At 45.6% G+C, this 23,277-nt stretch overlaps 1 protein-coding gene across 2 annotated transcripts in view; it reads right to left on the reverse strand.

The window, feature by feature from the left end:
• Window positions 1–9,206: 9,206 nt before the first annotated feature.
• Window positions 9,207–23,277, reverse strand: part of LOC144098817 (uncharacterized) — a 67,101-nt gene continuing 53,030 nt past the window's right edge. Inside the window, exons 15-19 of one of the 2 annotated variants that reach the window (XM_077631705.1) lie at window positions 20,729–21,067; window positions 19,708–19,901; window positions 16,018–16,176; window positions 11,008–11,057; window positions 9,207–10,272 (exon numbers count right to left, since the gene is read on the reverse strand). In XM_077631705.1, the coding sequence (XP_077487831.1) occupies window positions 9,967–10,272; window positions 11,008–11,057; window positions 16,018–16,176; window positions 19,708–19,901; window positions 20,729–21,067 (1,048 nt within the window). In that variant the 3' untranslated portion in view covers window positions 9,207–9,966. The remainder of the gene's footprint in view (window positions 10,273–11,007; window positions 11,058–16,017; window positions 16,177–19,707; window positions 19,902–20,728; window positions 21,068–23,277) is intronic. The other variant, XM_077631706.1, reaches the window with a different exon arrangement.

Here is a 23,277-nt window from a genome sequence, read left to right on the forward strand (position 1 = left end):
TTTTGTTTTGCCTCTTTCTGATTGGACAACGCACACCATACATCCCGAGTGAACTGCTTATTGAGACGCGGGGGTCTGTCACTTTTGCCCCCGATGGTATGTTCACTAGTATCATTCCACTATTTTCCGCAGAAGACATGCGCCGCTAAAACAGCTTCGCGAGCTGCGATTCGCGAAGATAGACAGAGTTCGCCCCGAAGCTGCTGGCCTACACTCACACAGCGATTATTCTGCAGCGATGACGGCACGGCTGGGCTTGCTATAACTAGTGGCAGCTGTCACCATGTCCGTCACAAGCAGATGTTTCGGGGCGAACAAGTCGCGCTACATGCGGTGGATAGGTGCGGAAAGCGGACGCTCCAAACGTGCTTTCCATCGGAAAATGCTAGCCCGAGCTCTGCGTAGTGCACAGGAATAAATAATTGGTTTTTGGGGAAAGGAAATGGCGCAGTATCTGTCTCATATATCGTTGGACACCAAAACCGTGCCGTAAGGGAAGGGATAAAGGAAGGAGTGAAAGAAGAGGTGCCGTAGTGGAGGGCTCCGGAATAATTGCGACCACCTGGGGATCTTTAAAGGTGCACTGACATCGCACAGCACACGGGCGCCTTAGCGTTTTGCCTCTATAAAAACGCAGCCGCCGCGGTCGGGTTCAAACCCGGGAACTCCGGATCAGTAGCCGAGCGCCCTAACCACTGAGCCACCGCGGCGGGTTTGCAGAGAATTACGCGCAATTCTAAAGCAGGCCTACCACACTCATGATGCTTGTGCTGGAGCGCAGCCGACAAGTCATGATAACCGCACAAGTTCAATTGTTTTACATCCTTACCAAAGCAGCTTGCCATCTTGGAACCACTGAGCCACCGCGGCGGGTTTGCAGAGAATTACGCGCAATTCTAAAGCAGGCCTACCACACTCATGATGCTTGTGCTGGAGCGCAGCCGACAAGTCATGATAACCGCACAAGTTCAATTGTTTTACATCCTTACCAAAGCAGCTTGTCATCTTGGATTCGATGAACCGAAACTATGCCGCCATTTCGTCCCCTGACGTCATACCGGAGGAAATGGATGGGAAAGCACACTTTCAATGGCTGCCATCTTGGATTCAAGAAACCCAAACTATGCCGCCGCCATTTCGTCCCCTGATATCATGTTGGCAGGGGGGGGGGGAGGTAAGGGATGGGAGGGCACAACCAGTTTTTAATGGCTCCCATCTTGAATTTGAGAAACAAACTATGCCACCATTTCATCCCCCTGACGTCATACTCATAGTTCCACCTCTATCCACCATATTGGTCCGTGACGTCATCAGTGGCACGCGAAAGGTGGTTGTTTTTACAATGCTATTGTAGATGACGCTACAAGTCTCAATGCGAGATGTGCTGTTGTGTAGTTGGCACCACAGATGGCGCTGTGATCTCAGGTGGCTTGAGCCACCGCCCGATGTAAAGGGTTCAGCCGTATCCATCCATCCATCCATCCATCCATCCATCCGGTAGCATACCCCACGAAATCTCGAAACGTGATCAGTAACATCTAAAGCAGGGCAGAATGGTGGGCCTGTTGGTATGGTATGTTAAAGAAAATACCAGCCAAAAAAAAAAAGACGAACACACCAGGAGAGAACAACACAGGACAACGGCTGGTTGTCCCAGCCGTTGTCCTGTGTTGTTCTCTCCTGGTGTGTTCGTCTTTTTTTGGCTGGTATTTTCTTCTTGAGTAACATCTAACTCTTAAAACGCCGTCGGGAATGCATAAGTCGCCGACAATTCACGGGCGATGATTGCGATCGATGCAAAAGGCAATGCATTAGAAAACTGGCTTCGATTTCGTGTGCACGTTGGGTCGTGACGCCCTCTTACTGTAATCATGCAAAGTAGGCCGTGCGCCAGGAATATGTGGCGGCCGCTGTGTGCAGCTGCGCCAACTAGTGCCACAGTGCGAGACTGGCCGGTTAAAGCGACAAAAGGTCATGTAAGGTACAAAAGAGCAAGAACTAAAATGCCGGTATTGCCGCCATAGCCAAATACCGCAAGCACAAGCACGATGACGAAATACCCGAAAAACATGCCGGATCTCTGAGGCTGACAAATGCGCATAAAGGTTACGCGCTTGAATATTAAAGAAAGTTTAATTTTGAAACCACCAGCGCACTTTTAAACATGAAGACTGAAAAAACACAACCGGAATGTTGGAAAGAAAAGAAAACCTATACTTGGCAGTGCATCAGGCAGCTGGGTTGTTTTGGTGCTTGGCGGCTGTGCGCACTTCCGAATGCCTGCCACGCTGGTTCTATTTTACTGGCACTCCGCTGCGACACTGATTCCCAACACATATATTCCTTGTTGGACAGCTACAACAAAGCCACAAAACGCCAACTATCAGATTTTGCTGACAAAAAAAAATTTATAAAGTTATCCTCAGTGTCACTTTAAAGCGCCCGGACGAAGACTGATTGCCATGTTTTCAAATTTTTTAAAAACATTTACGATACTGTCCAATTAGCTGAAATGATATCTCAAGTTGGATTTAGCGTGAAAGTTCCATCAAGTGTAGGGTTCAAATCGAACATATGTTCGAACTTGTGCTGGCAAATGCAAGTTAGCGCGTTTGGACTGTATCGCACACGAATGAAAGCAGATGAAGAAAACGCTTGCAAAAGCATAGCGCAAGAGGCTGGCTATTTAACACTATTAGATTCCTCCGTTATTTATAATTTTCCAAATCACTTTTAATTCTACAGCTCACCAATGACTACCTTAAGTACAGCACTGTTTCTTGTCTGAATGTGCAGCACACGTTAGTTTGAACATTAACACTATTTATGGGCGACGTCCTGTAAGCACCAATTGAAAGACGTAAACCTAAGTTTTGCACTGGGTCGAGTCGTTCATGAGTACGAGTACGATGACCTTGCTGAACCATACGCTATGCAACCATAGCCTAAAATGGAACGTACTACAGAGCAATAACTCTGCGGAAGGGATCTGTCTGTAAGCCTCGTTTGAGTGAAAAAAGCAAGGCCACTGCTTTCTGTGGAGAGAACTGGAAACCATTCTTGTCTGCCCATGTTGCCAGTTTATTTATTGTAAGCTGTTTTTGTCTTTCGCATGTAGATATGTTGGAGGATGTGCATGCTATCTGAAGATCGTCAACATAGACAGAATAAATGGACCTCGGGATTATTTTCCTAATAGAATTAATTTTTACGACGAAGAGTGTTGTACTTAAAATACATCCTTGAGGTACTCCATTCTCCGGAATAAAATTCTTTGAAAGGGTTGAGCCTAGGCGCACATAATATGAACATTTGGATAAGAAGTCTTTTAAGCAATTCAACAATCTGCCTCGGATGCCAAGCTCGGCAAGATCTTGAAGAATCCCGAACCTCCAGGTTGTGTCATGTCTTTTATAAGTAAAAAAAAAAAACTGCAAGACAGTGTTGTTTGTGCATAAAAGCATCTCAGACAGTATTTTCTAGACGAAGTAAGTGATCTGTAGTGGAGCATCCCTTTTTAAAACCACACTGATTGATATAGACGAGTTCACAAAATTGAAGGACAAAAGTTAATCTCATATTCAGGACACTTTCAAAAGATTTGGCAACGCAACTGGTAAGAGCTATGGGTCTATAACTGCTGGGGGTGGTTGGATCTTTCCCGGGTTTAAGAAATGGTACAATATGAGCTTTTTTCAGGCTGTGGGTAGTTTCCCTGATACCCAAATTTAGTTGTAGAATCTTAGAAGAGCCTGTACGACAGACTGGGAAAGATGGGCCAGCATTTCATAGTGTAATTGGTCGGGTCCTGGAGCTGTGTTTTTACCAGCAGATAGTACTCTATTGATTTCCTGAAGGGTAACTAATGTATAATTCATTAGCACCTCCACTCGTTGGGAGTCTGTTTTTCGGCCATGTTTTTGTATTAGAAATGACTGGGTGTAATGTGACGAGCTAGAAACTGTACCGAAGTGCTCACCAAGTACATCTCCCTGTTTCCTTATATTTGTTTTTAGACCAGGCGTTGACAAAAGCGGCACTGTTAACGGTGAGAAGCTGCCATTTAATTTTCTTACCTGTTCCCACAATTTTTGTGTGATTTGACTATTTATGGATTACACATAGCTCTGCCATGGCACTTTCTCGGCACTACAACGGATGTACCAAGCTTTAGTTCTTGCCTTTTTAAAATTTACTAGGTTCCTGTGTGTGGGGTACTGGCGAAAAATACCCCAAGCTCTAGTTTGTCGTTTTTTTGCATCCTTCCAATCTTGTGTCCATCAAACTGTGATTTTGCTGTACCATTCCCGAAGACATTGGAATAGCCAAGTGTGCGGCAGTTAAGATACAATCAGCGAACTTTTCATTTATTTCATCGATGTCAATATTTTCTAACACTATTTTTTCTTAACTGGCTTCTGATCTAAAAAGTTCCCAGTCTGCTAAAGGGTGCTTCCAGCGTCGCGGTTTTTTCAGGCGCAGATGTTAGACTGATTATTACGGGGACGTGACCACTGCCATATGGGTTGTTTATGACATCCCATTTACAACCATTAAAAACAGACGGTGAACTAAATGACAGATCTAAACAGCTCATTTTCCCTGAGGCTGGAGAGCAGTAAGTGGTTTTACTGGAGTTCAGCAGACCAATATCATTGCTCAGAATAAAATCCTCTATAATGTCCTTGGGTGTCCGTTTTTTCACTCCCACAGAATGAGGAATGTGCGTTAAAATCGCCAACTACCAGATGGGGCTCTGGCAGCTGCTCTAAAAGATCTAATTCATATATTGTTACTATGAGATAGGGGTCAAGATAAATACAACACAATGCTAGTGTTTTGTACGTGAGCAGAGTAGCTGCAACAGCTTCAAATTTAGTCTTTAGTTTAAGCTTACGAGCCGGGACATCATTTTTCACTATGATAGCAACGCCACGAGAGCCGGCTTGCGTTCTCTCGGTCGCTGCGAAATACTTTGTTTCTTGAGTACATTTATGCTCTTGGGACCTAAGTTTGTTTCTTGAATACATAAGGCCACAGGTGCGAATGTGGCTAAGATGTCTCTTATATCGCTTAAGTTATTAAATATTCCCCTACAATTCCAGTGTATTAGAAATGCCATTTTGATTTTCTGGGGGAGTATTTTGAAAAATTAGGTTCCTATTTCTTTGGGACCAGTTATTAGCATTTCTGCTTTTTTTCTGTCAAGAGAGCTCCACCGCGGCTGCAGCGGAGGTGAGCTCGGTGCTACGTCCCTCGCATCGCTAGGTACTGGCACGCTGCTGAGAGCCCACGGTTGTACTGTTTGTAGGCCTCTCCCGACTAGAAGCCTTGCGGGCGGCTGACCCAGAGGCCACCGGGCCCTTTTTCGAGGGTGGCAGGGCAGCCAGCCTTCGATGCGTCTGCCTGGGGCGCGGATGGCACTGCCTCCGGCTCACTGTGTGTGGCCTAGGCACATGCCGAAGCCTGGTGTAGTGCCCCGGCCCATCGCACCCCATCGGCGAAATTTGTTTTTGCCGTCAGCAAGAAAGTTCCCCGAGTTTGTGTAAATGTTTTCCATGCCTCCTGGAATGTAATGTTTTCTTTAGTTTTCATAGTAATAATTTCCTTTTCTTTCTTCCAGGATGGGCAAGACCTAGAATATGTGGGGCGGTCCCCTTCACAGTCAGCGCACTTTGGCGCTGTGTTGCAGACATTGGATTCGTGTTCATTAGATGCACATTTGGCACAAGTTTGGTGGCCACGACAACGCTGCGATCCATGGCCAAACCTTTGGCACTTGAAACACCGGCGAGGATTTGGGATGTGTGGTCGGACTGCTATTTTCATGTAACCTACTTCTATGGTATCAGGGAGTTGGCTGGAGGCAAAAGTCAGAACTAGGTGCTTTGTTGGAATTTCCTTGTCTTTTCTTATTTTTATGCGCTGTACTGCAGTGACATTCTGGTCCTTGAGACCGTCTAGCATTTCTGCTTCTCTCAGAGTGAGAAGTCTTGTTCTGAAATCACCCCTTTGACAGTGTTGAGGGATCTATGTGCACTAATAGAAAGATATTTCTCCAAAGGCTGCTATGCTTGAGACCTTGGAATGCTGTGCTTTGTCCCTGTTCTGGAGGAGTAGACCGCCACTGGCCAGCTTCGACACCCTGTAGCCAAGGCCTAAAGATTCCGTGAGATTTTGAAACTAGAAAAGGGGAGATGATTCTGGCTTGCTTTTCAGGTACCTCACTGTGTACGACGTGGTATCTGGGGAAGGGCTTTTTTTTTTTTTGCAGAAACTGCCTAGTGACATCGGTCTGCCCTCGCTAAGAGAAGGTTAGCCATATAGTAGGTGTGTTTTTCGGCTACGGTGCCAGCCACCCACCATGGAGCCCAACATCGGGACAGGGCAAGAACTTGCAAGCAAGTCCTGCTCACACTAGCTGTACACCCAAACTCTAACCCAATATGACACAACTCAGGGTGGTTGGCCACACAAGGTTAACCCTCGCCGCCAGGAAAAAAGGAAGAAACTAGAAGCGAGTAGGAGACCGGAGAGTTATCAGAAAGGGGTAGGAAAGTGAAAGATTAAGGGGAGGATAGGAAAAGGCGACCGCCGATTTCCCCCAGTCGAGTCAGGCCGGAGGTGCCGTCTACAGGAAGCTAGGGCTAAAGTGGTGTGTTGCCTCCGCCGAGGGGGCTTAAAGGTCCAACCGCTTGGCATTGGCTCAACCACCAGGATCCCGTTTTCCCCGGACACGGCGATGCCACGCACGGCGAAGCGTGGGTGCTCGGGTCCGTGGTGATGCACTGTTCACCATCATCCCCCTGCGGGGATGTCCCTGCGGATGCTCGGGAACCCGTAGGGCCGCCACTCACCAACGCCTGTAAGCTGCAGACGACCCCTGCGGGGAAACTTACATCATATGATATATTAACAAAGGTAAGACAGTTGAAATCAAGCAATACCATAAAAAGTCAAATAGTGCAAAACCAGGCGTAACCGTGCTAGTGCACAATAATTCACAATTAGCCTCAAGCTAAACTACCTGTGATTTCTTTTTCTTGAGTGGAAGCAAATAATGTGCAGTTCAATAGATGAATTCATTTTGCATCACAGAGGAATAATTTGCAATGTAAAACAAAATGCCAGAAATTTACCCACCATGTATGGGTTTGATGTGCAATGACACTAATGGTTGCTTTATTTTTTTCAATCACTTCCATACCTTCTATGTTTAGGTTGCGATTGTGTTGAATGGCGCATCAGCAACTGACGAGCCTAATGCAAGGTTAGGTGTTGGTTTTGTGGAAGAGAAAGGAAAAGTTTTTAAAACGTCATAACTTGTTTAGGAGCTTTCATTCCTTTAGGATTGTATAAACCCAGGAGGCTGCACGTATCCTATGGGATGTGTTGGTAGTAAAATCCTAAATGCCTTTTCTTTAATTTGTCGAATTTTGGACATAAAAATAAGATGCGCTTTGTAGCAACTATTTTTCTGTATGGCTCGCATATCAGTTTCTCTTGGTTTGCGAGAATAAAGCTTTTTGTTAGGTGTGCATGTCCAATGCAAGGACAACAAACACCTCAAGGAACATTTCTGATGTGTGCATGACTTCCATTCTCCTAAGGTTTTCTTTAGCAGGTGAAGCTTATTTACTGTATAAATCCATGCAGACTCCCAATTATTCCTTAGTTTACAGTGGGCCAGCTTCGTGAAGCTTCGTTCAAAAGCGCATACCTTTGATCGTGCGAAAAGTGACAAGAGGAGAGAAGAAAGACACAAAGATGCTGAATTTCGAATTTTTACAGATACCGTAAAAACCGGAATTTAGGTCGAACTTTTTGCAAGAAACCATGGTGAAAAGTCAACCCCCGTCTTATATACTGGTCATTAGCGGAGAAACTACAGAAGTCTTGCAACAATGAGTGGCTGAACTCAACAGCGTCCTCCATCACCATCAGCAGCAGTGCCGCCATTTTGCGTTTCTGTAGTTGCAAAGCTATCTTGGTTAGAGGCTGCTTTTTCACATTTTGTATCAAATGAGCAGAAGCCGTCAGCAATTCACCGTCGCCTTCAAGAAAAACGCGACTGAGTACGCGGAAGCTCACGGCAACCTGCGGCACAGCGCGAATTTGGAGTATCGAAAAGAGCATTCTGTACAGGCGGAGGCAGAAGCTGCGTATTACAACTTGCAGCAACCAGAAGAAAACATCATTTCGTGGGCAGACAACAGGGTATCTAGAATTGGAAGGAAAGGTTGCGCTGCGTGCAAGATCGCTGCTTGTGACTGCCAAATGCATCCGCATGAAAGCGGTAGAGATGCAGACCACAGGGTATCCAGAATTGGAAGAAAGGTCGTGTTGCGTGCAAGATCGCTGGCTGTTACTGAAGAATGCATCTGCGTGAAAGCGGTAGAGATAGCGCGTGCCTCTAGACTCACGAGGGCGCAATTCAAGGGCTTGCCATCCTGGGTGTGGCGATTCATGAAGAGGAAGGTCTTTGCTCTATGGTGCCATACTTCTGTGTGCCAGAAACAAACACCCGAGTCGATGGGCACGCGATACGGTTAAAAAATTGGCCGGGTGTAAATACGAGCAGCATTCTGTCACCATTGTGCAACCTGCTCGAGTCGCATTTGTTTCAAGGTAAGGTGTCTTTCGGTACTTTTTCCACTGAAAAAGATTTTTTTCATTTTTAGAATTGGTTATAGTTGGGGTTCGACCCATTGTCTGGTTTTTACGTTAACTCAGCTTCTCCAAAATGCATTTACAAATTCTTGCCTGAAGAATATTCGGCGATTCATGAAGAGGAAGGTCTTTGCCCTACGGTGCCATACTTCTGTGTGCCAGAAACAAACACCCGAGTCGATGGCATGCGATACGGTTAAAAAATTGGCCGGGTGTACATACGAGCAGCATTCTGTCACCATTGTGCAACCTGCCGAGTCGCATTTGTTTCAACGTAAGGGTGTCTTTCTGTACTTTTTCCACTGAAAAAGATTTTTTTCATTTTTAGAATTGGTTAGTTGGGGTTCGACCCATAGTCCGGTTTTTACGGTAACTCAGCTTCTACAAAACAAATTTACAAAATTCTTGCCCGAAGAATATTCCCGAAGCAGTGTCCATTAACATCCCCAACTTTATTGAGCGCCTTTTCAGAGCCCTTTAAGAACAAAATATGGAAGTAAGAAGTGACACGAAAAAATTGAACTATGATACAAAAATCTTTTTAAAAATTACTCATTTATTTGCAAATAAACAGCTTTGGCCAAATAATAATAGGTGGCCACTGCAAAGATAAAAGTATCATTAAAATACTGGCAAGCTGTGGGAAGAATATGTGACACACATACAGTTCGTGTATCAAAAATATAAAATGAATATGGCCACAGAGCTTTCGAGAAATTGAACAAATGATAAAATGAGTAAGTGAAATATAGTATGTTCAGATAAATAAAATAAACAGCCTAAGAACGTGATGGTTATTCACAATGAATCAAAGGCAATAAGATTAAGCAAAACCAATGAAGACACTGAAGTACGAGACCATAGAAAGGTAGGGCTAATGAAGCAGAGTTACAAATGCACGTCAACCTGCCTGCTCTTCAGTCAGATGATTAATGTTACAATCTCTTTAGCATTCTTTCTGACCGTCCCATTTCTAAGGTATACCAAAACCACCCAGGAATAGAACAGAGTTGAAGACACATGAAGATGGATGTACGAAAAGATGTCTTAATTTACAATGCCTGTTTTTAGCCATCATAATCTGCACATACAGATAGCTACATTTCATTCAGGTAGCAGCTGAATGAAAGGTCTGCTGAGATCAATAACATGCTCAAGAACACGAAAAAAAAAGTGTGAAGCAGTTTAAAAACATTACAGCACCAGCTGCAATAATCTGACACAATGAACATAAAACCGGGGACTACAGCTGATAAAACAAGGAAAAGGAATGCGAAAGTGAGAGGGGCAAGTGCACTACTGCAAATTGCAATCGGCCTCTGCTTCCTCGCTTTCTGGTTTTGGTTTGTCAGCACCGGCGCTGGCTCGTGACCTGGTCATGACGCCGCCAGCTGCTTTGGGTGCAGCACTGCTGGCTGGTGCCTTCTTCGCACAAGGTGGTGCAGCACTGCCGGCTGGCGCCTTCTTCGCACAAGGTGGTGCAGCACTGCTGGCTGGTGCTTTCTTCGCACAAGGTGGTGCAGCAGCAGTGGAGGCGCTTTGTACTGGCACTGCCTTCTCGGCTTGTGGCTGCTGCTCCTGTTGTTGGTGTCGCTGCAGCCGCTGTTTGTGCAAGAGAGTGGGTAGAGGATGTGGACACTGATGGTTAGATAGCTCACTGTGACAGCAAAGACAGACTAGTAGGACACACTAGTAGACACATTCACAAAGTCTGTAAAGTTTGTCTCAATTGTAATAAGTTTCTTCTTCAGTGTCTTGAATGGAACCATTTTCAAGTGAAGCTGTGTTCACTGACGAACCCTAACTATTTGCGATTCTTTAGCTACCACTGTACTACAATCAAAGAATGTTATTGTCTGCACCACGTTCAAGTGAATTTTTCTTTTGTTCCAAGTTGTAACCACTTCCTTCTGCAATTCTTCTGGGCCAGAGGGTATATCAATAAACGAACTGTCGGTGCTGTTGCGCTTGTGCAGAAAACATTTTAAATGAGAGCACAAAGTAATCGCACATTATGCAAAAGGACGCATCTTTCAGAAAAAACAATAGCGATACTCAAGCACTTGCAGTGCCAGGTTTACAGCTCGCCAGGAACAATTCCTTTTTAACATATGGCCAAATGAAACAAAACATTTGTTAGGCACTTTGTTTTCTATACCAAAGCTTTCCTTGGAAGTCCCACATTTCATTAGCAACAAAAAGAACCTGCATAATAAAGTGCAATATCATGCTGCAAAAAAGGGCTGACAGATGACTAAATGTGTCCACAAGATGAAAAACTTTTGTAGTAGAAACAAAATGAGCATATTAAACTTGTGCTGAATCATGCAAGCTCACCTTTCGCGTATCTACACCTGAACCTGTCCTGGTCCGGATGTTCGATGAATCTAGAGACAAGAAATAAACCCAGCAAACTTCAGAAATGCCTATGACTATTGTACCACTGGGGACAAAAGTCTCCACGATGTGCGAGAAGCGCTCATGATGGATAAGTACTATGTCTAGCAAGGGTCACGCATTTGACTATCAGTTATTAGAATACATATCCTGACTTCCTGACTTTCACCTACACAAGTATGGTCTTAAGCCGCCAGCTGATAACGGAGCTACCGGCTTTGATAGCTGCTCACGCGTCCTGAAGACTTTTGTCCCCGATAGTACATATGCACAGGAAGCGGTGCTAAATGCTATGCACATCTGCAGTAGCATGCATGCTACTGTTGCTTGCAACAAAGATGAAAATGAGAGCAGCTAATGAAATCAGATGGTGATGGCGGCAGCAATTTAAAATGTAGCAACAGCGTTTCCAGCATCCCCAGAGCCAGTGCTTAGCCAATGTTTAGAGGCTCCAGCAATGCCTTGCATTAAACTACTGCCAGTCAACGTCAAGGGTTCTAAAGGCTCTATTTAATTAGAAGTGCGCATAATTAGAAACAAATTTTTCTTTTTCTAAATCAAATTATTTTAAAAGGAAAGCGGGGCGATGGTGCCATTTACCTCATCCATTCCTTCACAATCACACAACAGCATGCCACCAGGAACAGAAAAAAGAAAAAAGGCATAAAGAGCCAAGACCAATTACAAAATTAAAAGCTTCATGAAAAATGCTATCGTAACCATACCTGACAACCTGGAGAGATCAAAAATGGAAGATTTTTTTATTTGCGCCAAAGAAAGCGAGGGGGGGAATGTTCACCTTTTTTTAAATGTCAAATTAAGAAGTATAAGATCCCAAAAACTTGCGCAAATACCATACTCACATAATTTGCGCACTTATTTTCTTTAAATTAAGGCCGTATTTCTGAACACGACCTATAAAACGCTACAGTGGTCATAACGCGCAACATATACTGTATATGTAGACGTGGCCCCAATCTAGCATCCCTCGCTGGCCAGAAAAAAATAAAAAGTTGTGTTCCAAATATAACACGCGTACCTCAGGAGTACCCGGTGGGAGTCTCCCGGGCGAATCAGGAGGGGTAGCAGGTATGCGTATCTAAGCATACAAAGAGCATAAAAACACGAACTGTATGACCACCACACCGACTTGATTAAAGTTTAGAATTAGAATTTTATAATGATTGATGACATCAAAATTTTGCCTCTAAGAGACTTCAATATATAAAATTTATGTCCCCATCAGACAAAACATAGGGCACTATCAGCAAGATGCATTCTGCCAGCCTGTAGTATTTCTTGTGTGTTGATATCACCATATCGGCTACCGCAGTCGTGGATACCGGTAGGCCTCGCAAGCATCTGAAGTGACCTGTCAGAAGGATCCAACTTGACTTGAGCCAAGATGAAAAAGTCTGTTGTGAGGACACATCAGTTCCCTACGACACCGGGTTAAAAAAAAAAAGTACTCTTGTGTGTGGAGGAAAGTGGTAATGGGCCAAGAAACACACCTTTGGTGTTCCTGAAATTGTACGCATGATTTATGGAAGCAGAGCAACAGGATTTTCACCAGCAAGCCGATTAAGGGTTTTAACTGACTGTAGAAGGGCCGGTTTCCAGAAGCACCAAGCAGCAAGACGAAGTGTGCCTCACTGCAGCTTTTGCACGCTCTGCCATTGTTAACAAAACCACCAAGAAATGCAGAATTTCAAATGTGACAGACAGCACTGAGGATGAAATGATTTGGCTGTTAAGAACAACAAGAAGGTTCCAACTGCAACGATGAGTGAAGACAACTTTTCTGACCAGAAGGAGAAAGGCGAGTGAGGTGGAACTGCCATTTGCATCATCATGACATCAGATCAGTTTCAATAAGGGTCGGTTTGTCTGTTTGTTTATGGGGGTTTAACGTCCAAAGCGACTCGGGCCATAAGGGACGCCTTAGTGAAGGGCTCCGGAAATTTCGACCACCTGGGGATCTTTAAAGGGTCTATGCAATAAATTGAGATTACATAAGCAGACGAGAGAGGGCATTTCATCACTCGTCACCCCAACGTAAGAATTTTATAGCTAGCATCAATAACAACGAAGATATAGACAATTAAAAATTACCCCCCCCCCCCCCCCCCCCCCCCCAACTTGTACACGCAGGGCACCAAACAAAAATAAAGAAAACAGCTCTGGGACTGGGCACCGCCTATGAACGCGTCATCCGCTGACGTTCCTTTTGCAACTTCTGGTTGTTGCTCCTAGCACCCCAGCAGCAGCGTCGGCGGAGTGATTGCAGCGCACGTCGGGTTTCTTTGCTTGTCTGTTGTAGTTAGCAGTAATAAACCCGGACCTCGAGGTGCGACTGCTCGCTCTTACGGCGCGATGGGCATCGTGCCCTATGCGTTCACAATAGCCGTATCGGCGAGCCACTGCGAGTTGACTCCGGAACTCCCGACAGAAGGAGGTGGCAGAAGAAAATTGAAACAATATGCGTGAAGGCAATGCTCTAGCTCATGCTTGCTCAAGAGGGTCGCGCGGCGGCACGAGCAGATGATTTTCACGGCTACCGGAAGTGTGCCCGTGACGTCGTGGCTGCCGTGGCTCCAGCGAATGACAGCGTGTGGTGGCCTGGTGACATCATGGGTATGGTGACGTCTTTTTTACGATTTCAGTTTCAAAATCGGTCACTACGAGCACACCAATCGGCCCACAACTTTTAAGAACACGGTTTTTAAAAATTGATAATAAATTGCTGGCTCAGTTCCGAAGACTCATACCTGGTGTGAGTGCTTCTTAGGATCATTTCTAAGCAAAATGAAAACATTTACAAGCGACTTTTTATTCATTGCATAGTCCCTTTGACGTGCACTGACATCGCACAGTACATGGGCCTCTGGAATTTCGCCTCCATCGAAATTCGACCAACGCGGCCGGGATCGAACCCGCGTCTTTCGGGTGAGCAGCCGAGCGCCATAACCACTTAGCCACCGCGGCGGCACTCAATAAAGGTTGGTTGTTCGAAGTGAGCAGAAAATTCATTTCTTTATCGAAGCATGGAAATCTGGTGCATGTTGTAACGAAGGCATTGCACTTCTTTCTGACCATGAAAAACGGGTATGTGTTACAATCGGGGGCGCATTAGATTAGAGTAAACACAGTATTCCTGCATTCAAAATATGCACAGTTTAATACAGATACTGTACTTGAGTGGCATTCATTAGAACCACTAAAAATGATGCAAAATTAGCCCATTTGACAAGAGTATTAGAATTCTGTTTAGGTCAAAGTGTTCTGCAAAGCTTGGAATAATTAAATAATGTACAACACTCGTTTTACAATTACAAGACTTATCACAAACAATGCTGGTTTTGCTACCAGCTTGCCACAGACTCACCTGAGCTCGCTCATTTCAATACAGTCCTCTCTCAATAATTTGAATTTAAAAAAAAAAAGAAAATTTGTTCAAGCTATGCACTCTTCTAATTAGGGAGAGCCTTGGCTGTTCCTACTCTTGCCAGAAGCTTGCAACACATGCAAAGGTTATAGGAAGTTAAGGACGCACGCACGCACGCACACACACAGTCCTTGACGTTGACTGGACATTACTTCGAATAAACTGGAAGTTCAAATTGACCATATACATTCATCAAGACACCAAGGCTATCTTCCAGTACAATGTACTGGCTGCTGATAGAAGTTTCTGGAACGTGGAAACCACGAAAAAGCTTAATTTCTCAGCAGTCAAGCATGCAGCCATGAAGTCAAGGGCATGCCCTGCAGTGCAGCCTCAACAGTGCACATCAGTGTCAGGCAACGCCTCCAGGCAGACAGAAAATTCGCGTTTACTGCTACATTTCCGTTCCAAAAACTTCCATAGGCAACTGCACATTGGATACTTTGATGTAGGAAGCAAAACATTCCACATCACAATATAAAAGCTTCATGCAAGAGGCAAGGCATGAACGAGGAGTAGCAAACCCGTCACCAGACGCTAGTCATGCCTCCACATACACACAAGCACGACTACCATAACAGCCATAGCGATGCTTCAGTACACGACCATAGACATATGTATTCAGTTAAACTGTTCATAAGGCAAGCAAGTATACAGCACCGCAAATTGGCAGTCGTGTGGCACTGGAGGATGCATGCAAACGGCAAGGTGCTTTTTCCCATTGGGTGCAATGTTGTATGCAATAGCACTATGCAACAGCGTCTGCAAGGGTGCAACAGTAGTAAGTGCAAGGAGATGCATAATGTTGGTTTTCTGAAATGCATGATATGCCCACAAATCTCAATGCACCGCAGATTGTTCTGGCTTTCCTAAACAAGCACAGTAAAGTGAAGCCTTAAAGCGATTACAAACACAAAAATAAAAAGGCAGTACACTTTAAAAATGCTCGACAAAAGCTGTCACACGTCTCAAGTGCAATTCTGACAAACTAAGCTGATTTGTAATGTTTCTGCTCCCTCTGCAAATATAAAGCCCATTAAAAAACATGTAAACAGGCCATAAGAATACTTATGGCAACAGGCAGGTATACAATGTGATGCCCATCAGATGGTTCCACAATAGCAAAATGATATAGAACAGTGACAAGCTGTTGATAAATACAGCACTTTTTTCTCTGTTGTGTGGCAGAACTGTTCAGTCGTTTGGGTTGCTCTGAGCTTGTCAGGTTGTAACACGATATAGGCTTACAGAGAGTTCTGCTCATAACACTCTTTGCAGAATGCAGAACCAAGGTATGTGTGGCATTACATCCCTGGTAAACAGAAAAATAAACATCAGACAAGAGCAAGCAAGAATGCAGCATTCCCAAGACGAGCCCAAACACCACCGTGCTACAGGCAAGCCAGCACGGAGCAGTGCCATGGTGCAGTGGCATGAAATATTGGCGAAGCAGCAAGAGCCAACCCAGAAGATGGATTTGTTTTGCGGGGGGAAAAATAACAGACCCCTGCCGAAGGGAGACATTCCGATGGCAGACTGCTTGGAGCGTCTCGTGTTTGGGCGCATCTGGGGCGACTCCAGCTGCTTACGCTTCAAAGTCACCTCCGCCCGCCGGCCTTCAACGATGTTCTCTTTGTCCGCGATAGATGCCTGTGCTGAAGAAGCTGGGCCCACCAGAAGAGGCAACATGTATCACGACGCAAAGGGCACTTCATGCAGCAAAGGCTAAGCCACACCAAGTGCAGTAAAACCTCGTTTATACGTTTAAAAAAAAAATGTGAGAAAAACGTATTATCCAGGAAACTGCATGATCTCAACTGCCTAGTTTTAAAAATATAACTGTTGAATGAAGTATACTTTTCAACTGACACTTTCACATCATAAAAAATGTCAATCAGATTTCTTGGAAAAAGGAAGGAACCGCTCCTTTTCTAGCACTCGCAAAATTCAATCCACCTTGAATTCCACCTGTAATCCAGCAATTACAGCCGGATGAATGTATAAGCATTCACGCCTTCAGTGTCCGTTTTCCAAAAATAATTATTGTTAATACCAGCATGACTCTGGGCTGTTTTTTTTCCTTTTTCTTTGTGCATGCTGATTGCATCATCTTTGCCCGGACTTCTTTTCATGCCTTCCACATACTGAATGTTGTCGTTTTTGCCGGCAAATGGTTTTCAATGTCTTCATCCCCACTTTGCGCTTGTTTGTTACATTACACGTGCGACTGATTTATATAAGACACAGTGCTCCTTCAATAAATATTCAGCTGTTAGTACGACCCTGTGTTGTTACCTGCCTATGTCCAGGCCCTTTTCAAGGAGAATGCCTTTAATGGCTCGTACTCCTGGCAGAGATCCTGTCCGTCTGTTACATCCTGGAACACCCTCCCCCACACCGGCGCACACGTTCCTTGCCCCTCGGCGAGAGGTGGCGGCACTAAAGTGCAAGTGCATGCGCACATAGCAGCAGTGACGTCACCTACACCGGCAGGCAGAGCGAGTACGTGCTGCGATGACGCTCCTTCGCCAGACGTGTTGTTGCAGTAGAGTGAGTGAGTCGGATGGCTCCCAAGCGGACCAGTGATTCCGCACCAAGTGGTTCGGACAAGCGCAGGAAGGCAGATTTCCCCAACACCAAACGGCGGAAGATCAATGAACGAACGTGTCAACGGCACCTCAAGGCTTCTCCTGGGACTAAGGCGAGAGAGGCCTGGCCATTCGACTGTGGGCGCCGTGCACAAAGTCATGGAAATAGGCAGTGGAGTGGTCACAGGCTTCCGCCGAACAGGCTTTAGAATTTCCCAAGTGTAGTCCTAATTTTTGCAGTTTTTGTTCTCCAAGATCTCTTCTCAGTTTCTTTTTGTTGTTGTTGCTTCGCCTCGTCGCACTGATGCACTGAGCAGAAAAGCCACCGCGGCAGCTGACTGTTGCAGCGTTTTTGCTCTTCATGCTGCATTCCCCATACCCTGCCCACTCAAATGCAATCGCATCACTGCAGTTTTCCGATGCTTCGCCCCCTAGCCCTTAAAGGTGCACTAAAGAGGAATCTGAACTCGTATTTTTACCACGGGAACTCTATCTACAAGTTCCGGGCATTCTTTGAAACTGAATTATCTTGTGCGGCCGATTGCCCTAGTTATATTGGATTAAATGTCCTGGCTCCAGCCTTTTTTTGAACAGAACGCAGTAGGCAGGCGAGTCAACCAACGCGTTGAGTGCCTTTCAGCCAGTCCAATGGCGGCTTCGCTTTCGCTTTTATTTTGTTTTTTAGATTTCTGTGAATAAACAGTTTCAGTCACAGACAATATAGCCGCAAATTAGGCCCACAGAAATAAAAATGCATGTGGACTCTTTTATTTATATATCACTCCGCCGATGGCAGAGCGACATGCCGCCGCGGGACTGACTAACGCGTTGGTTGACTCCTAGGTACCACGTTGAGTTAAAAAAAAAAAAAAAATGCGGGAGCCGGGACGTTTAGTTTGATTTAATTAGGGCAATCGGTAGCACAGGACAATAATTAGAAGTTTCTAAGAATGCCCAGAACGTGTAGATAGAGTTCCCGCGATAAAAAGGCAAGTTAAGATTCCTCTTTAGTGCACCTTTAGGTGCTGCGAAGTATGTGACTGTGTTCCTCCTTTTCATGTCGCATCCCCTCTGGAATGGCCCGCTCGTATATTAGCACAGTTTATTTTGTGAATACTACTTTTCCCCTTCGCACGTATTCACTGCAAGGAGACTACCATGACAGGGGAATGCCACTGCATTCTGGCTCTTCATGTCTAGTGCACCCAGGATGGGCCTACTCACATGTTTTGTAGAAACCTGTTTTCCCCCTCCATTTCGATGCGGCCGACCATCTCCATCGGTGTGCTTCGGGACAGCCCCCGGCTGGGCGAGGAGGGAAGACTCCCTCATGAGGGAAAGGAAACGGCGACGGGAGCGCCACCTCGTAGGTTACGCGGAATTCTGCGGAATCGGAGAGAGTCTCTTCGGGATCCGGCCTGCGTCGTGAGCAGTTGGAGTCGCACGCTCCCGCCACCTTCCGCGGCAGGCGCACGGGGATCCGTTGTGCCTTGCCGCTGGACTTCTGGTTCCAGGCAGCGAAGCGAGCGCAGCAAACGCGCGCTCTGACCGCCTTCCCCAGCAAATGCTAGGGAATGGCTTTGCCCCAAGAATGCGGCGCGCACGGGAAAACCCGGCCTCCATTATCGGCGCATACAAACATTCGCCGCCGATACCTCCGAAGTCGCGCCCCTGCCCCAGCAGGTAAGCCGGAAGTCCTTCTTACGTAGCCTTCTATTTCCGAGGAATGCCTCGTTGATGTTTTGTAGCTAGCTGGCCTGCTCTGTGTTAATTGCAAGTGTAATAAATAGCATATGAGTGTTCACGCTGTGTCATCCCTTCCCTTTGTCCCTCGAGCACGAACCTCATCTGCGGTTAGCGAGCGGGAACGCTGTATCCGCGGAGTGGGAGTGCGGGCGGGGCGAGAGGCTTTGTCTCCCACCGTATTTGCACAGTTTGCACATGTTCGTTCGCTCACTAATCATATTATACGACTGCAATTTGTTGAAATTTTGAATGCAGCAGCCGGGAAATCTTGTTAACCGGGAATGTAATAACCACAAGAAGAATGGTGCAACTCTGTGGGACGTTTTCACTGCCTGTGATTTTGAGCTTAAGAACAGGAAAATTCTATGAACCGGGAACGTATGAACAAGGTTTTAGTGTAAAGTGGCAAGGTCGCAAGTTCATTATGCTCACAAACCTGAGGAGAAACATTAAGAAGTGTTCGAAGAGTAAAGCCCTGCTCACACACAGTGACAATTCTTAATCGGATTTCTTTTTTCAGATGCCTAGCTGCTCTAACTCATTCCCAGTTTTTATTACGCAACTAGGAAATAATGATGTTGTACAAAGCCCAAGCCTGTCTATCCAACACACCCATATCCCATTTTTGCTGCTGGTTCAACAACACTGTCGCAAGCTTTCAAGCAGTTCGCTTTTTCGCCAATGCCTGTAGAAAGCTTGTCAATGCAGCTCGCATGTGAAGATGATTAAGATCTCTGCTCCAAACATTTATTCCAGGGCAATTTTGGCGGCATTTAAGCTTCACTGCAAGTAAGTTTTTTTTCATTAGGTAAAAACCTACTCGCGATAAAAAGCTCCAAAATGTCACCTCTTAATACTCACAATGTGGAACTCCACGCTGTTGCGTTGGCGTTGCTGTTTTGGCGCCAGCCGCTTGTTCTTGAACCAGGCCAATCCGGGAGGAGGAAGCAGTAGCGCGGCGGTTTCTTGTCATCACTCCCGACGTGGAAGCTGACGAAGGCGCACCCCTGCTCGATGATGCCTGGGCCTCCTGTGGCTTGGGAGGCTGGGCACGGCTGCAAATTGCACGCAAACTTCTGATGGAACACTGCCAGATAATGAACCCGGGAGCAGCATTATCACAACAGCAGAAGACGCAAAAATTGAAGAATTAAAAGCATTGATGTTACCGATACCTTTCCAGTTCTCTTCAAGGCTTCACAAAAATAACAAGCCGCCTATTTATCTCAGGTCTCAAATATGTAGCCCACTGGCCCTAAAGATTTAAGGCTTTGCTCCGGACAAAACTCACTAGTTCCCTTTGTTTTGCCCTCTTATGATTTACAGCTGCAAATAATTCCTTGATGTCCAGTCATTCACACCTACTTCCGTAGCTCTTTTTTCATGAAAGCCTAGGCCTTAAACCAGGGCAGGAGGGAAAAAAAAATTCAAAAAGGAAAAGAAAGTTTGACTAGTGGGTGGCCTTCTTTGCAGAGCTTCAAAGATATCAGTTTTTTTTTCTGTGCCCAAATCACCCCCCCCCCCCCCGTCACTTTGCCAACTGTACTTTGGGACAAATCACTAATTGCTTGCAGCAGATCATTTGTAGAATTGGGCCTTTTATGAGAGGCCGCGCATTTGCACACACTTTTTATCACGCATTTTTGGAAAAAAAGGACAGAAGCCAAGAAATGTGGGGTTGCTCAGCGCTTTCTTAAAGCCTTTGGCATCCCCCAAGACAAAAGATTACGGAACCCCGCGATCGGCCCAAAGGTAGTGGCAGGTAAGGCACGCATTCTAGGAAACACCTCACACCGTGGACAGATTGCCAAAACCAGACAGAAGATATTTCATACTTTAGACAAAGTCTCGGCAGAAAAACAGACCAGCAGGACGTTCTCACCTCGTCTGCGAAAAGAGTGACCTCTTTGTTGCCACTGTTGCTGTCCTCGAAGCGGCAGAGGCCAGACGATCTTCAGGACACTTCGTAGCCGACGGTGGCTTCGACAGTGTCCTCTTGAACAGCTTCGCAGCAGGAGTGCCCGAAGCAGATTTGCCATCCCTGCACGCTGACACAGTCATGCAAAACTCCGCCCTGTTTGGGCTTTGGGCGTGGACGCTCAGCTGCGTGACAACTGGTGTGTGCAACGGCACTCCAGACTTTGAAGGCGTCGCTGGGGTAGCAATGTCACTAACACCTTCACACTCATCCTTGTTGTTTGTTGCGGGGCCAGGCTTCTCCCTGCATTTTAAGGTGGAGTCCATAAGATTTAAAGCTGGAGGCTGGCAGATCCCAGCATAGTCTATCCAAGCTTTGTGATGATGTAGCATGTATAGACAGGAGGAAAACTCCCCTCCTTGGGCAAGCAGAATAATGCTTCACAAGCATTACAAGCAGATTAGAGTCGTACAGGTGCCGACACAATCTAGTGACCAGAAGCACTTAAGCAGTTTTGTACACATGGTGCACCTCGGGCAGTGCTAAATTTTGCCGCATGGCATTTAATTCTTGCAATCGGTGTGGGCATGGCATTGTCATGTGACTCTTTTAAAGCAGCATGCCTTCATCTCAGCAAGCGACCAATGGCTCCAACTATAGTCCAATACAACTCAACAATGAAGCTGCAGATGCCCCTAAAAAGAGGCCCTTCAGCCAAGGGTGTGGACTAATTATCATGATGGCTTTGGTTAATCTGATTAATCCACGGTATATCCCGTTTCATCTGCCACCCTTCTGTGATGTCACAGTAGCAGATGCAAGGGTATAGACCCCAACATAACGACAATCGGTCGATGCCTGTGGCTGGAGGGCCTCCTTTGAGGGGCGTATGCTGCTTCGTTCATGAGTTACATCTGACTAGTAGTATTCTGGCGGTGCTTGTGCTTGATGACGGACAAGCTGGGCAGCACAGCGTTTGCACTGTTCTGGTCATCCTGCTGAACCACCGCCCCGTTGCACAAGGGCTGCACATCGCCGATATCATCAATCATGTTGGATAAAACACATGTCAGTAGTCTGTGCCTTCAAGCAGGCATGGGAGCAGTTTTATCGCACGATTTCTTCACAGAATGCGCTTGCCTCTGCAGGTAAGTGATTATATTCTTATGTTCACTAAGATATCGAGAAACGCATGCCTACTGCTGTTCTCACACCCAGCAGTGCTGCTGATTTTAACTTGTTCAGTGCGTTGATGTTCTTGGCCAGTTGCTTTTACTGTCAGGAGACCTGTACTATATTTCATATATAGCAGGCAACACTGCCAAGGCTAGAATGCCTATTTTCACAAGCTAAGTCCACACCCAAAAAGTAGTTCGCCGTACAACGAAAGTGAACACAAGCATATTTCAATGCAACAAACCTTAAGTGCCACGGTTGGCACCCCCTGAACTTCGTTTTACCTCTTGCCACAATTTCGTCCTGTGACTTGTCGAGACTTCAAAAAGGAAGATTTACGTAAGGCGACTGGTTGGGCAAATCGTGCACACTCAGCGCAGTAGTGCACACTCAGTGAAAATTAAAGCCAGAGTGCTCGAAGACTGAGCGCCTCACAGCTTCAACTGTGATTTTCAATGCTACCACTTAATTTTATACCACTCTTTGTTATTGCTCACACACCCACCAAAGTTTCAAGAACGAACGATATGTGGCAGAGTAATGTGGTTTCACGGATGCACTACTTCCACAGCCTCTGCAGCTTTAACTGCTATGTATGAAATCGAATACTGAGATTAATGTGGTCCAAAGACAGATTACTGAAAATTCGCTGCAGAAAGGCCAGTGATATGTTGCCCTCTTAGAAAGAGCTCTAATTCACACACTGCTAAAATAGAAAAAGAGCAGTCACAATCAATTAGCCTCATAAACTAAATAAAGAAAAACCAGAAATCTATTCTGAAGAATGTTGCTGATATTGATGAGGACCTATCGGTTGTGGAAGCAAAAACTTCTGCTGGTGACTTGGCTATACAAGAGCTGCTATGCTTGTGCAAGTCAACAGAAAGCCTTGTAAGTGGCAATGTCAAAGGGACACTGAGGACGAACTGAAGCTGGCTTGCATGGAATGATAGTGGCATTCGACCTACAAAGAGCACTCTCAAAAAATGTTAGGTTTTAACGTAGTTAAAACAAGTAGGACGTGCGAAACGCCTTGAAGCAATACCGCCTCAAAGTCAACCGCATGCAAGATACTGTCAGCCGTTATCGGCAGCCGCAGATAATTAAATTAAAACCCTGACACTTATTCCAGTTCGTCAAACTTAAAGGTGCACTAAAGAGGAATCTGAAGTTTTTTTTTTTGCCACGGGAACTCGATCTACATGTTCCGAGCATTCTTAGAAACTTCTAATTATTTTCCTGTGCAGCCAATTTCCCTAATTTAAATCGAATTAAACGTCCCGGCCCCCGCATTTTTTTGGACTCAATGGTGAAGATAGGAAGAGTCAACAAACGTG

The sequence above is a fragment of the Amblyomma americanum genome, chromosome 7 (genome assembly GCF_052857255.1).
Source record: "Amblyomma americanum isolate KBUSLIRL-KWMA chromosome 7, ASM5285725v1, whole genome shotgun sequence".
NCBI lineage: Eukaryota > Metazoa > Arthropoda > Arachnida > Ixodida > Ixodidae > Amblyomma > Amblyomma americanum.